This window comes from Dipodomys ordii, unplaced genomic scaffold, assembly GCF_000151885.1.
Source record: "Dipodomys ordii isolate 6190 unplaced genomic scaffold, Dord_2.0 Scaffold85, whole genome shotgun sequence".
Taxonomy (NCBI): domain Eukaryota; kingdom Metazoa; phylum Chordata; class Mammalia; order Rodentia; family Heteromyidae; genus Dipodomys; species Dipodomys ordii.
In genome coordinates this window covers 462,646-479,607 of record NW_012267301.1, presented here as the reverse complement: position 1 = coordinate 479,607, position 16,962 = coordinate 462,646, and the positions used below count along the sequence as shown (strand labels likewise).

Below are 16,962 nucleotides of genomic sequence, written 5' to 3'. Positions count from 1 at the left end.
TGTAAAACTTTAAGAGTTTAACATGAAGTAGAAACATTTCTCCATATGTGAAAAAGGACCTTAGACCTTTAAATGTGTTTTCTTTGTCTTTTATTGGTAGTGTTACTAGAGATTAAAGTAAATCTAACTAAACTAAATGCAACTTACTTTTTGGAAAGTAGTTACAGAAATATAGTGGTTAGTTTCTTAAGTTCTTCCCCCAACTCTGTAACTATGATAATCATAACCAGATATTATCTGTGAACCTAAAGCAAAAGAGTTAGACAACATACTGTAGTTCACATATTTTAGAATTGAGGGTTGTATATTTTTATTGGTAGTTCTAGTTTTCCATATCACCCAAATTTTCTTACATAAATCCAAACTGTGAGGATGAAAGAGTTAGAAAAGCCAATGCCATTACACAAATGGCCAGTGACTGAAACAGTTCTGGCATACCAGAAATGCCCTCCTTACACTTTTAGGAACAGAAAATTCAGAGCCAAACAGACATCCTCAGAAAGCTGTTCTCAACTCTCTTCATTCTCCAAGTTTACAGTTCTATATTTAGGTTTGGTGTTCTACATTTTGTGATAAAAAGAAAACAATGCTTTTAATTATGTTAAATGAAGCATTTCAGTTACAAAGTTATAGTCTTAAGAAAAGTCACAATCCATTTGAGAGAACTCTAATCTATAATCTCAAGTGTCAGGAAAGACTGCATACAGATTTGTTGTTGCTACGATTTTAATGCCTCATCAGGAAACCTGTAAACAATCTAGCTTATACAGCACAAATATATGTGAAAATCATAACAGCTTAAGGTATTACATTTGGTATTCACAATTTAAATCATTTTTGGAAAAATACATTCATTTTAGATATATACTAGTCTGTGAGATTTGTGTATGATTAAAGATAGTAAAATATACTATACTATAGTAAAATGAATTATACATAGGCTAAATATCTATGGTTTTTTAATTTTTATGACATAGGTAACTAAAAATTACATTTCAAGTGACTGCCCTAATCTGCTAAAAAATAAAGGAAATTAATATATAATCATAATACCATTTCTTATGCTATTGGCACTGCATGATTCAAAGCTTTAAAATTTTATTAGCAAGCTAGCAAATATCGAGAATATTGGAGCTATGAAAGTATTTAAGTTACATGATATTCCAAATGATCCAGAATACTTATGGCTTTCTGGTTGCTTATCTATCTGTAGTTTGCACTTCATTTCAAATTTTGGCACACATGTGTTTTTATATGTGTATTTCTCATAGGGGAAAATTTCTGTCCACTTCTCAAGGGATTATATAGTATACATTAATTACTATTGATCTAACAACACCATTTTACAGATTAGTTGATTCACCTATATATATTATAGAGTGACTTGACTAAGAATAGAATTTCCTGATGGCTGTCATGAATTCACTGCTGTTCCTCTCTGCTGATTCTTTCACTACTAATAGATTTATTTCTCTCTATCTTCTGGAAGGTATGTCAGAACTTATCCATATCCCTTTCCTGAGGAAATTGGTATCAAAACACTAGTAAATATGAGGGCTAAAAGGTCTCAATTTATGCTGGGTGTTGAGGATCATGCCTCTAATCATAGCTACTGAAGATGTTGAAATCTGACGATCTTGATTCAAAGCCCGTCCAGGCAAAAACTCTATCTCCTATTACTCAACAAAAATACCTGGACTGCAAGTATGGCTCAAGTGGTAGAGCACCAGCTGTGAACAAGCATAAGATACTGTATAGAGGGGTGACAGTTACATGAGTAAGGTAATGAGCACATTTCCCATCTAGCATTGTTACCTATCCCCTCTTTGTTTTTCCCCTATCATCCCTTCCCTCCCCACCTCCCCAATTCCTCCCTCACTCCCCACAGCTGAAGTTGTAAAGTGCATTTTCAACATAGTATCTTGCACATCTCATTGTTACAATGGGTCAACCTGTGTCCCTATTTAAGCATTTTGTTTTTTTCCTTCCCTTCCCCCCAAAAAAATGTATAGACAAGCTGCAGAACATGCCCTGAGTTAAACTTCTTGTATATACAACTGTGGAAGAAGCCAACCCAATACAGCATCTCAAATATGATGAGCAAATTCTTAGAACATTTCCCCTCTGCTCTTCATACTCACTTTAACAAATTATCTATTTTTCTAAAGATAGATAAGGAAGAGCACCTCATACTCAGAAATTAAAAAGAGAAAATAAAATAAAACATACTCAGAAATTAAGAGAAAAGCAAGTGAAACATTTCAGTGTTATAAGAAACTGATCATGCATTTAAGTCAGTTGATTTATGTGTGTTGATAAATAGTTCAATATGATTAATAAGACTGCTTCTATAGTGTCATGCTTCACTTGAGAACCTAGAGTGTCTAAGTTTTGGGTTTGAAATGTTTTGACATAAAGGTGTTACAACTTTACATTGGTGATAAACAATCAAAATCTCTGATTATCTCAATTATGGATGGATTTTCTGAGTTACTTAGCTCAAAACATTTGTCATACAAGTGAAGAAATGGAGTTTCAAAATAGATCAGATTAGCTCAAGGTCAATTAAGGACCACAAATACACCTTTTGAACCTTAATCTAAATCTTTCAACCATACTACAAAGCTTTTCAATAGTCTCAGTATCTTCTCTGTACATGAGATACTTCCTTTTGAAATATCTTACCTGGCACCTGCCATTTGCACATATATCTAATCCCAGGTATCCACAAGAAGTTCCATCCATCACTTTTTCTGATAGGAGAACAGGCTGTTCCTTTCCAACAGAACAAAACAAGGCACATGGTTTTTCTACATCAAGAATAAAGAAATAAGAAAATAAGACCCCATTTATACATAATTGTGCCAGTACTTGGGGTTGATCTCAGGGCCTGGGCACTGTCCTTTAGCACAGCTACATTTTCAACTTTTTGGTGGAACAATTTTACTTCAGTGACTATGCTATCTAGGCAGAAGACAATTATTATTTCAGGGTGAAGAATTCTTGAGGAGCTAGCTGTGAGGCAGGATGAGTGAAACCTGAGGAGGGTCAAAATGTTTTGTTTTACTATTTTATTAATATTTTTTATAACAGTACTGAGTGTTGAACTTTGGACCTTGTGCTTTCACTTGGTTTCTTTGATCAAGGCTGGTGTTCTACCACTTAAGCCACACTACTATTTCCAGATTTGTTCTGGTTAATTGGAGATAAGAGCCTCTCATATTTGTCTTCCCAAGCTGGCTATGAACTGGGATCCTCAGATCTCAGCCTTCTGAATAGCTAGGATAATAGGCATGAGCCACTGGTGTCCAGCAAGGCAAAACATGTTCAAGGAGTTGTACTTTGAAGCTTTCTATAAAGGAGCTTAAAGGAGCTTAAGTGTTTCTTAACACTAGTAATATGAATATCCAAATCTGAAACTTCAGAACAATTTTCATGCTGTATTACTATTCTATTGTCTTGATAGTAGTCAGGCCCTTTACTGTTTATGAAACTTTTATAAATAGTAGAATGGAGAATAGTTACAGTCTCTCACATCAACCTTTTCTTACGTCCTCAGTAAAGCTCCATGTATACTAAAAGGATTCTAAAAATACTAAATATTATCTAGGGATATGAAACAGGGAATCACTTTGCAAAGAGAAGTCAGAATTGGACATTTGAAACACTTCACATGTGGTTTCTGAATACTGCTCTCAACAATCTTGAGAAGCTGGAAGAAGGCCTCTAATGTGCATGGATTTGAAATTTTCCTTTAAGAAAACATTATAAGCTGCAATAAAACATTTCAGTGTGTTCTCACACCTCAAAGTAGGTCATGTTTATTCAGTGACTGCCTACTATGTCATATCTTTGGACTTAAAAACAGTGGCTATAATTGCAACACTTTCACTGTGGCTTATATACTACTTTTTCTGGAATTTTCATTGAAAACAGGAGCAAACCAAATATATAAGTAATGTAGAAAGAAGTCAGGCTCTTAGAAAATCCACTCATATTCCAAACAAGAATTCAGATAAAAAATTTTAAAATCTTTTTATATCATATTGTCAATACATTCTGCTTAATTTAATTTTACAGATGACATAAATACTTGATGCCAATCTTCCTTCCTGAAGTATACCCTTGGAGAGGGTGACATTGTAGTGATCCGTGTAACATGCCATTACTTGGCAGGCAGCTTCTATCTTGATTTAAGAGATCAACCCTTTCCAAAATATGTGTTATAGAGGGATACAGGCAAATCTTAGCACACTGAGATTGTTAAATATCTGAATGTTAAAGCCATACATTTATTTTCTTTAAAAATGAATGTTCACTACTAAAATAATATCCATTTTACATCCTACTAGTCATAGCTTTATATGACATATAAGAATAAAATATGTAGCCATTTGTATTTTAAAATGCCACATGCTGTTAAGACTTTAGAATTTTTTAAAAGATTGTATAGAACATTTTCTCTTAAAGCACTATAATGTATGAAGACTACAAAGAATGAAATACTCAGCTGGTCGTTTTGGCAAAATTATCAAATCTTAGCTGTTGAATACAAATAAAAACTAAAATTAAATATCACCTTGTACCAGTGAGAAAGGTTTTTACAAAAATACTCAAGAAAACGAGTGCTGCTGGGTTCTGGTGGCTCACGCCTGTCATCTTAGCTACTCAGGAGGCTGAGATCTGAGGATCATGGTTCAAAGTTAGCCTGGGCAGAAAAGTCCTTGAGACTCTTGTCTCCAATTAACCACCCAACAGCCAGAAGTAAAGCTGTGGCTCAAGTAATAGAGCACTCAGGTACAGTACCCAGGCTCTAAGTTCAAGAGTTCAAGCTACAGTCCTGATAAAGAAAAAAAAAAGAGCAAGTGTTAATAATACTGAAGAGGAAAGATACCTTTGCACACTGCTGATGTATGTAAGGTAGAACAGCTATCACTGAAGATATGATTAAAGTCCATCAACAAATTAAAATAGAACTGCCATACAATCTGGTAACCACACTACTAATATCTTCAAAACATTTGAAATTAGTATCCACATTTCAGTGTTCATTGTAACACCATTTATAATGAACTAGAAATTGAAATAGCCTAACAGAGCAACTGATAAATGGATAAAGGAAATGTGGTATGTTACCACAATTTAATACTAGTCAGTCCTGAAAAAAGATTGGAATCTTTTCATTTGTGACCATGAATAGAGCTCATATTACTATGTTAGGTGAAAAATGCCAGCCACAGAAAGGCAAATACAACATGATCGTATTCATCTGTCCAACCTAAAAAATAAAAAAAGATTGATCCCACTTGGACATGCCTCAAGAAGTACAGTACTTGCCTAGCGAGCACAATTTTATTTATCAAAATAAAATTATAAAATACAGGCATTAGTGGCTTACATCTGTAATCCTAGCAATTTGGGAGGCTCAGATTGGGAAGACTGCTCCAGGACAGTCAGGGGAGAAAAACAGACAAAATTCCATCTCAGTGAAAGTAACCTGGACATTGTGGCACATGCTTGCAATGCAAGCCGTGACTGGAAATAGACAGATTGTGGTTGTGTACATGGCCAGATGGGATGGAGACTCTGTCTCAAAAGTAACGAGCAACCTGGAGCCGGTGGCTCATGTCTGTAATCCTAGTTATTCAGGAGGCTGAGATCTGAGGATCGCGGTTCAAAGCCAGCTTGGGCAGAGAAGGCCATAAAACTCTTATCTCCAATAAACCACCAGAAAATCGGAAGTGGAACTGTAGCTCAAGTAAGTCGAGTGCTAGCTTTGAGCTGAAGAGCTAAGGGACAGCGCCCAGGCCCAGAGTTCAAGCCCCATGACCGAAAAAAAAAAACAAAAAAAAAAACAAAAAAAACAAAAAACTAATGAGCAAACACCATTTGCACCATTTTGTATTTTCACCCACAGTGTCTGAGATATGCATTGTTTGTGTCATCTTCATTAGCATTTGGCGTTTCTAACAGGTATGTAGTAATATCTCATTATATTTTAAAACTATATTTTGTTATTTCTTGTGTTTGTCATGTATCAGGAAAGAAAGAAAAAAATAAAATTCACAAATATCTAGAAGATATTCTTTAAAAAAAATAAAAGTGCTACTGCTGTTTCAAAAAAGCACCTGGGAAGATTAGAACTCGACTCAACTGAGATGGTGGTGCCCTTGCAGTCTTACCTTCGTCCATGACAGCTTGCCATGGAAGGACCTGCTTTGGGTGTGAAGTTTTAAAATTATAGGTCTGACATTGCCAGTCTCTGAACCCAGGCAAACCTGCAGGACAAGGTGGATTCTCACATACTCTGTATTGTTTTCTGGGACCATTACAATCCCTTGCTTCAGAACTTAGCCTAGAAAAAAACAGTATGAATAATCATTTTTATATTTTTATTATAAAAAATTTAAAGATCAAAAACCATTATATTGATAAAATATCTACTTTTCTGAGATGAATATTTTAAACAATAGCTAGGATATTCATATGTTTATTTCTTCTAAGCAATATATGTTTTTCAACTTTAATTATCTTCTAAACTATATGAAGAATAGAAAACAACTTGTCATGAAAATGAACCAAGGGAGGAAGAGAAAGAGGCTGGTTCCCATGGGGAAGTTTAGTCCTTAGAATTGTTGGTATGTTTTCAAATAAACTCATAATCTTTGACACTGCTGTGACTGAATGGTGCCACAGGGTCCTCACTGGCAGTCAGAGCAAAGGAGCTGAAATCACCTTTTCACACTGGTCTCTCTAGGCTCATTGGCAGTGAACAAACAAATTGTACAATAAACTTTGCATGGCTCCATGAGATATTGTTTTTCCTTTCAGCTTCTTATCATCACTTCGTTCTGTCTCTATTTTTCTAAGGTACTACCTAATTTGTACTTTTCTCACAGTTCTTTTAAATAATGACACACTTTCTAATACATATTTTATGCTTAAATACATTTTACTGGATTCATTAAAAAAAAAACTTTTGTCGTTTCCCTCATTTTATTCTGGCCTGTATTTTCATATAAAAGGGAATGTGTATATAAAATAAATAAATAAATAATTCAAAGAAGTTTTTAGTTTACCAAAGTGGAGTAGAAATTAAAGAATTTCTCTGGCTTTACAACATAGATTATGGGTAAATCTTTGCATTTCCAAATTGAAGAAAAGTTCCCTCTCCTAATTTAGGAATTGCGAGTTACCCAGGACATCTGCGTTCTCGACTGCTGGTCCCAGAGCTGCAGGTTCGGCTGCAGGAACTCCACATGCTCCATTCTCCAGCCCGGTGCTCAGGTGCTGGGGTCCTACTGGTACACTCTCCAGCCTTACACCACTATTCCAAAAGTTATGTCTTAGGTGAACAAATCAAGGTACAAGGCAAAGTCATTCACTGGCCTATACAGTCACTGGAATTAAGGTAGGTAAACTAGTTCTACTATGGCTCAAAATACAAGAAATTGCAAAAGATAATAATAAGTACTGAGAGTGAGGGAAGGGGTGATATCGTTGACAGAGAAATATACTCTTTACCTGATTTATGCAACTGCACCCCTCTGTACATCCCCTTTAATATATTATATATATAGAGAGAGGGGGGTGGGGGAGACAGTCCTAGGGCTTGAACTCAGAGCCTGGGTACTGTCCCTGAGCTTCTTTTGCTCAGGGCTATCACTTTACCACTTAAGACACAACACCACTTCTGGCCTTTTCTGTTTATGTGGCACTGAGGAATCAAACCCCGGGCTTCATACATGCTAGGCACTAAACCACCTTTTCAGCCCCATCAACAATATTTTTGTTAAAGAGTAACTTGGCACACATTTTTGTCATAGTAGTATAATGATCAAATTCTCAAAGTTCTCACATCTTGAGAGCAGTACCCAGCAGTACATACAGTGCAGTAGTACTGTCACACTGAGAACTTAATACCTGTGATAGAGTTAGGGTGAAGGTAATGGACAGAGAATCCAAAGTTGCAAAACCAGAAAAGAAAAGCTAAGACATTCTGAGAAACAGAATTTGAAACAGATACAAGAAGCATAGTCATGTATACAGATGGGAAAATCATCAATAAATGTATTTCTGAAACTAGGTTAAAGCAGCCATTTATACAAATTTAACCATTTTTATTAACAATGTCAGTAATGTATTTTGTTTCCTTGCATGCAACATATGATTTCATTTTTAGGACTTTATGCTTTCTTTTCTTCTGGAAGACTTACTGTTATATTTCAAACATAAATATGTAAACAAAGTTTTTCTTCTGAAAACTTTCTTTTTTTTCTAATTCAGAAAAATCAAACTGATAATGGTCCCAGCAAACATGTTAGAAACACTAACAAAATCATATTGAGAATAATAAGAAAAGATCAGGGACATTTAGTTTACTGATCATAAAATAAAATTGTTGAGCAAGTTGTTTTAAAGAAATTACTGTTCAGAATTTCATTTCTTTTCAAAGTGTGACTATTTACCTAATTACCTTGTTACCTAGGCTTTAATCAGGGATTGAATGAAATATTAAGTGCGTGGATAACATATAATGGAAATGAAGTACAGTACATTAATAAATACATATCATTAATGTTACCAATGATAGTTTCCAGAAATCTGACCAAAATTCTGTTAACTCTGATATTTCTATTTCTTTTTTCTTTTCATGCTGGGCCTGAGGCTTGAACTTAAGGCTTGTACTATACTGTTTGAGCCACAGCTCCACTTTTGGCTCTTTTTCCTTTTCCTTTTCCCTTTTCCTTTCCTTTCCTTTTCATAATTACAGATAAGGGTCTCATAGACTTTCCTGCCTGGACTGGCGTTGAACCACAATCCACCAATCTTAAGTCTCCTGAGTAGGTAGAATTACAGGTGTGAGTTACCAGCGCCCCACCATTCGGATATTTCTTGATCTGCCTTGACTTAAATTTATTTTAAGTGCATGTTTTATGTTTTATAAGAGAATATTTAGAAGATGATGCTATTACTTTTAGTTTAACTCAGTAAATGTTTCAATCTGTGATAAAATAACTCGTCTTTGTAGATTTTTCTAATAATGTCAGAACTCAAATTCAATCTCTTTCAAATTTAAGAAGTTTTAAATTTAACCGTGCAGTTCTTATCATTGAGCTAGGGTGTTCTTTAAACAATTGGGGATTTGGTAGGAAGAGGAGGAGTAAAAATTGGAAAAGAAGGAAAACAGAGAGAAAACTTCTGCACCACTTACTGGTTTTAAGAGCTTAACATTGTCAGTTATTGGCAAGAATGCTAATGTACAAGGTGTCAAACTTCAGTTCATTTGCAATGTGCTGGCCTATTTAAGGTTTCCCTGTCCCCATTGGGTGTATACTGTCCATTTAGCAGCAGTCTGGCAGTAAAAGGCTGAGCCAGAGTTCATAACAAACTGAGATTATTTAGAGAAGGAGTTGGATCTAGACTTGCACATAACTTGAACTACATCACATCTGGCAGGTGAAGAAATCTGGAAACTGACATACAAGCCTATGTGGATATACAAATCTGTGGAGTTTCGATAAGGGACTGCAAAACACCTGAGGTTTCTCACATTTCAGAGAATCAGAGCTCCGCATGGAACTAGAGGAACTAACTTTTGTGCCTTTTAGATGATGCTTGCTAAATATAAGGAAAGTGCTCACTGGTTGTTTTTAATTAGACCGTGAACACATATTTTCTAGAGGCTTTTCCTTAGGTTGGCCTCAAATGGCAATTCCCCTGGTCTTAGCACCCTGAGGAGCTAGCAGGAATGTGCCCCCAGTACACAGTTATACAGTACAGTTTGTTGGATTCATATATAAAATGATCCTAATGATGATTCCCATAAAATTGCGAGTGCCATATATTATATGTTTGTACTTTTCAGCCTGTATAGCACACAGGTTTCAAAACCCAGAATTTTTCTGGTATATGATCCTGATTGATGAAAGTTCTAAAGGAATATATAATATTGACAATTTCTGGGACAAGACATGGTTTAAAAATCTGAATGTACTATGGTTTGAACTTTCCATGTGCAAGAAGTCCATGAGAACGTGTGATTAGAAGTCATGAGTATGTCAAAGTATCCTGGTCCAAATCTGGACATACTATGGAAGAGGGCAAAGAAAAGAAAGAAAGCCCAAGGCTCGTTATATATGCATGTGAAGGTCATGAGGATGTTACAGTCTCATTTATTTCCAACAAAAAATGATAATTGCAAATTTAGGGATCTCAACTTTGAAAAGTAAACAACTAAACTGTACTACATAAAACTCTTCACATAAATTTACAGTCCTAGTAAACTTATAATTACCTTTCCTTCTCCCTATTTGAGACAACACAGTAATACACATATGCATATAAAATAAATGTTCATATGCATATACTCACATAGTGATACATGTACATAATAGAACACATATGCATATAGTCATATACATATAAATATATTTATACATTTATTAGATTTTAATCACATTTATCAACTCTAATCTGATAAATATAAATTGTAAATATATGCTAAGATGAAATTGTACAAAGATAACAGCTAAACAAAAGAGAAAAATCTGTTTCTTTGGAAATGCTGTCTAAAATGGAATATTAATCATCTCATTTTGTGTGTGTGTGTGTGTGTGTGTGTGTGTGTGTGTGTGTGTGTGTGTGTGTGTAGGCATGGAGGCTTGAATTCAGGGCTGTGAGCTTTCATGTGGCTCATGCTGGTGCTCTGCCACTTGAGTCATGCCTCCAGTTTCAGCTTTTTGCTGGTTAGGTAGAGATAAAAGTCTCATGTGGCTTTGCCTGCCAGGGCTGGCTTCCAACTGAGGTTTTCAGTTCGAGCCTTCTGAATAGGTAGGATTACAAACATGAGTCATCAGTGCCTGGCTTTCTATGTCCTTTTGAATCACCGAATTCTGTAGATAGGTTCTCAGACTTAAATTCACTTAGAGAACTAAATTTATGCAGTACAGTTGACATCATTAGTGTTATAAGTGCTTAGTATGTATAATTTTTTGTGAGTTTGCATTACACAGAGCTCGAAGTGTTTTGTGTGAGGTTGCCAGCATTCCAATATTTTACCACCATCCTACACTATTTATATGATTGTTTCTATAACAACTAGAACAGAAGAAACAGAACCAGAAAAAAACATACATTGTCTAAGAGACTAAGTCAGTCAGTTATTTCAATTCACTAAGCATGTGATTATGGAAATAAAATATACTTTGATGACCAATTACAGTTTCAGTTGCTGAAGGAGTGTTTAATTTAGAGATCTCAAGAATATTTCAGCCAGGTGCCAAAGGATCATTCCTGGATCTCATTTACTTAGCAGGTAAATATTGGGAAGATGGAGGTTTGAGGCTAGGCAAGGCAAAGAGTTTGCAAGATCTTATGTCAACAAATAGATGGGCATAATGGTATGTGCCCTTCATCCCAAATATAGCAGGAAGCTGGCCCAGGGAAAAAGTGAGGAACTTTCTCAAAATTAACTGGGGCAAAAAGTGCTGTAAACATAACTCAAGAAATAAAGTGGTTGCACAGCAAGTGGCATCCCTGAGTTCAAATCAGAGTACTTCCAAAACATAAAAAAAATTCTCAAAATCATGAAAAAAGTCACAATACAAAAAGATTTAGGATCATAGATTATAAAAAGAGATGTTAAAAAAAAGAAGTAAATGAGATGAATGGCTATGTAATTCTTAAAGACTCAAAGCTGAATGGTTAGTCATGTCTATGTATTACTGCTTTAGAGATGCAGGGATGGTGGAAATTATTGCCATGGCAGGGTTTTATTACTCAACAATGTTATTCATAGTATTGCCTGGTAAAAAATGAGGCAGACTAAAATTCTGACTACTTAAGTTTCCTTTAAGGAACTATTTTCTTATTGATCATATCTAGTGCTAAAATATTTCTATCCTTGGCAAAAAAAGAGTTTACATTTATACAAGGTATATACTATTTCCCTTTTGTTAATTGGTAAAATTACAGAAATAATAAATGGCTAATTTGCTTATATAAAGAATTCAAGGATGATATAGATAAAAGTTGTAGTCACTCTCACTGCTCTTTGGCTTACTCCCATTGAATGCCACTTTCTTTCCCAAAGGTTAACTGCTGATTAGTTTGTAATTTATATTTTCAAACTAAATTTTATGAGTCTAAAATTACAAATGTGTATTCACATCTGTTTGTAACCTCTGCTTTCCTTAAGTCTCAAATAGCATAACATAAAGAATTAGTTTTTTTTCTGACATACCTGTATTAACCTCCATGTCTCCTGGATTTTTTATGTTGATATGTACTTATCTAACTCACTTTTTTTGTGCTGGAACTGGGCACTGTCCCTGAACTTTTTTTGATTAGTACTCTAAGACATAAACCATGCTTTTCCTTATGAGTTTTTGGTGGATAACTGGAGTTAAGGGTCTCACAGACTTTCCTGCCTGTCTGGCTTTGAAGCAAAATCCTTAATTCTCACTCTCCTGAGTAGCTAGGATTTTAAGTGTGAGCCTCCAAACTTAGGTTCAGTTCTCTCTACTTAATATTTTTTGTTTTGTAGTTCTCACCATTGTTGGTTGCCTGCTCACATGGTCAGCCTTGCGTATACATGAGGGTACCTGTGGTTCTTCAGGCATATGCTTAAGTATTAACTCAGGAAGAGTTTCCGGAAATAAGCTATAGGTTTTCATCTTTTTTGCAGTGATGAGTTTTTAAAATATTCCACATAAGTTAATTTTTTAAGTAACTCACACCCAGGAAATCTGTGTATGGATGCTGCCATTTGTTTTTAAATATAATGAACAATCATGTCCTTCAAAAGTCAGGTTTCTAATCTTAGCATTAATGAACAAAAAGAAAAGCATTCCACATTATTGTTTTCCTACACAAGTTCAAAAATTATGTGGCGTATTGACCCCTAATTTTTGTTTTCAGTTCACCATAAGTACACATGGGATCAAAATACTTCATATTCCTGAATGGAAAACTATGCTTCAGCAACAATGATTTTGATCTTGAAACATATACTCAAAAATTCCTTAGCCCTTATAAAGCATGCTTAATTAATTTACTTAGCCAAACATTTGATAATCTCCAAATGTCAATTTGAATATTCTATTTATAGTGCTCATATTGACCAGAAAAAATAAAAGGTACTCAGTTGCGCTCCAGAGACAATATTTTTTAATAAGGTTTTTTTTATTGTGAAAATACTGTACAGAGGGGTTACAATTACATGAGCAAGGTAATGAGTACATTTCTTATCAAGCATTGTTGCCTCTTCCTTTTTCCTCTCCCATTCCTTCCCTCCCATTGCCACAACTACTACACCCCTGCCACCTCCCCGCCGCCTAAATTGTAAAGTTCATTTTTCAACATAGCACAGAGACAATATTTTACAGTTGAAAGGATTCACTGCTTCCAGAAGTTTTGATAATTATGCTATTATTGTGCTTATTTTACTTCTGTTTAAATAATAAAAACAAAAAACTCATTTTTTGTGAAAGTGCTACATAAATCTAATTCAGTATTGTAATTAACAGCAATAAAATATCACTATTAATGAAGCATCCATAAGGTTGATAAAATATAAAACTTAAAAAACTAAAGATTGGCAAAATGCTCACATTTGTGTGAGGCAAATTATTCCATCAAAGTTAAGATGGATACCTGTGTATCCATCCTGGCAAGAGATGACACAAGTGAATTCAAGGAACAGGAATGACATACCTTACCGGGGAGACAGTCTGTCCCATCCATGGGCGGATCAAGTTTGCTCCTGCATTCTTTCTCACCTTCTACTCTGCACCATAGCCCCATGCAAATCACATTCTGTAAAGAAGAGCACAGGGGCTACAAGTGTCAGTTGAAGTAAAAAATATTTGATAGAACAATAGTATTTGTATAAAAATGTATTATAGGCACTGTTAATATTTTAAAAAATAGCTAGCATAATGCATAGGTTATTTATACTTGACACAAGGGTAATGCATAGAAATGGAAATTTTGCTTAATAAAATTAAATCTTAGCTGGTGGTTTAATGCAATCCTAGCTACTCAGGTGGTTGAGATCTGAGGATCTCTGTTCAAAGCCAGCCTGGACAGGAAAATCTGTGAGATTCTTATCTCCAATTAATCACTGAAAAAGCCAGAAGTGGCACTGTGGCTTAAGAGGTAGAGTGCTAGCCTTCAACAAGAAAAGGAGCTCAGGCCCAATGCCCAAGCCCAGAGTTCAAGCCCCATGAACACCCTCCCCCCCCCAAAAAAAAAGAACAGAGGGAAAAAGAGAAAAATAAAAAGATAAAGGAAAAAAAGAAAAAAAAGAAACAGGAAGGACTACTCTCCTATTTGCTGAAAAAAGGAAGGCTGTTGACAATAGTTTGATAAATATAAGGGCTATTTTGGGAGGTTTACTCTGGTAAATATACTCAAAACAGACTAAAAATAACAACAAAAGTCAAGCTAATTTATAACCTACTAAATACATTACGAAGAATATATTTAAATTAATATTTCAAACAGGAATGTTACAAATCTAATACTGAGTATGCTACAACTGCTAAAGTATTATCTTCCTACTTATATCCATTTAAAAGTTTGTAAAGTTTTGTCTTTCTTTTTTTTTTATGTGTGGTTGCAGCCTTGAACCCAGGACCTGGATGCTGTCCCTGGGCTCTTCAGCTCAAGGCAAATGCCACAGACCACTTTCAGCTTTCTGGTGGTTAATTGGAGATAAGAGTCTCATGAACTTTTCTGCCCAGGGTAGCTTTGAATCGTGATCCTCAGATTTCAGCCTCCTGAGAAGGAAGGAATATATGCATGAGCTACCAGGCCCGTAAACTCTTAAATTTATCATCCATGATGAGTGCAATATATATTAATTACTCCATGCTATCTTCTGTGAAAGATGTTTTTCCTGTTTCAAAATACTTCAAACAAATACACCTTATTATATTCAAGATATAATTTATCTTGTGTGCTTCTTATTTGCATTTTTCTCAGAAATTCATGCAGGGAATTATTTTAAAGAATGCCCACATAATATTGCTCCCCTTCAATATTTTATGCTCTTGAAATTCAACAGAAACAACTTGTTAATCAAGTCTTTTTGTGGATGTATTTACATATCAATCTCTAACTTGACTATTTGAATTTCTAAACATTTTATATAATTCAAGAGCTTTCTCTCAAGAATGTTTTAATATTGCAGGGTCTAATGCTAGATTTTCAATACAGAAGGATCTATTAAATATGTTGTTTTATAAAATAACTATTTCGGTCAAGCTCATTAATTATCTAATGCTTACAGAACTAAAAATTTAGTATTCTATATTGTAATTTTAGAATAATACTTGCTTTCTGAACACTGTAGTGGTCTAAACTGGGCTATTCTATCATTATCTGCTATCCAAAACAGCAGGTATTGTTATAGATTCTTATTTATACTGAGAGCATAGGAAGCAAATTTGGTAGCTTTTCAAGATAAGAATAGCCAACTAAACTAAAGCACTCAGAGGAGATACTGTGCACATGTTTGGTTCTGGAGTCTACAGAACTTGTATTAAGTAAATTACTGTCTTTTTCTAAAAAACAACTCAAGTAAAGGAATTCAAACTGAACTCTCAAAAGCACGGCAGAAGAAATAGTATAGGCTTTTTTACCTTTAAAGAGAGGAATGTCTCAGCTAGAGCTAGGTAATACTATGCTCTTCCTAAGAGTAGGGTAGAATAAGAAGCTTAAAATACTCACATATTCTTTTTTCATTTGCTTTGCATAACCACTTACTTCATCAATTAAGAAAAGTATTTCCAAATTTAAAATATTTTGCATGGGACTTCACAATGGATATAAACTACTCATAATTTTAAACCAAGTTGATAAAATAATATAGATAATACTTATTCGTTTTTCCTCCCATTTAGTGAAAAAAATCATTCAGAACACAAAATATTAGATATTTGTCCCAAGTAGACTTTTATATCTAACTTACTAAAGTACACTATATAATTGAATGGAAATTTAATTGTGTACTAATATACTATGGTTTATCTCCAAAATAACTTGTACCCATTTTTCAGTCTTTTAAGATGTTCTGAACTGGGTGTGGTGGTACAGGTCTAGAATTCCAATACATGGGAGGCTCAAGCAGGAGGACAGTGATTTGGAGGTCAGCTTGGGTTATAGCCTGGGTCCAGGGCTATCTAGAGTGCCCAATAAAGAATCAGTCTTAAAAAAATCTAAAGTTTGTCCCATAGCAATTTCAGATACATACACATGGAAGCAATAATCTCTGAACATGCAACCCCTTATTCTTCAATGTATTAGCTCCCAAACTACAATTTCAATAACAACATATTTTATAATGAATATAGCTCAGTTATGGAATACTGTTGTAAAACCTACTTTCCAATTACATCATACTACATGTTGTTGTCCTGTAATGAGTTGATATTAAAAACTCATAATTAATCTTCCCAAGATGATTATATCTCATCTAAGTTCTTTAAAGAAAAAACAATGGATACATTTCTAAAATTATTGTAACACTAATACCAAAAGGAATTCTAAAACACAGTAAGAATAGATGTCTGCCCTATTTTATTCCCTTGAATTTGAACATACTATACAACTTTTGCCAGATGATTACTAAAAAACATAAAAAATGCACCATGATCATGTGGCTGTTTTCCCCAGAACACAAAGATATTTTAACATTAGGGATTTAATGAATGTAATCAAAGTTTTCAGTAACTTAAACTTCTATGACATTTGTATCCATAAAGAATATGTGATATGATTTAATATTTAAAATTTTTTTTAATTTTTTTTAATTTTATTTTATTTTATTTGTGAACATACTGTACAGAGGGGTTACAATTACATGGGCGGCATAATGCGTACATTTCTTACCAAGCATTGCAGCCTCCTCCTTTGTTTACCCTTCCCATCCCTTCCCAGCCTCCCCCCTCCCCCCCA

At 34.6% G+C, this 16,962-nt stretch overlaps 1 protein-coding gene across 1 annotated transcript in view; it reads right to left on the bottom strand.

Moving 5' to 3' along the window:
- The window catches only part of Adamts19 (ADAM metallopeptidase with thrombospondin type 1 motif, 19), a 247,398-nt gene that overhangs the window by 82,546 nt on the left and 147,890 nt on the right, over positions 1 to 16,962 (bottom strand). Inside the window, exons 10-13 of the mRNA XM_013025479.1 lie at positions 13,717 to 13,818; positions 7,197 to 7,327; positions 6,183 to 6,355; positions 2,686 to 2,810 (exon numbers count right to left, since the gene is read on the bottom strand). Coding sequence (XP_012880933.1) covers positions 2,686 to 2,810; positions 6,183 to 6,355; positions 7,197 to 7,327; positions 13,717 to 13,818 — 531 coding nt within the window. The remainder of the gene's footprint in view (positions 1 to 2,685; positions 2,811 to 6,182; positions 6,356 to 7,196; positions 7,328 to 13,716; positions 13,819 to 16,962) is intronic.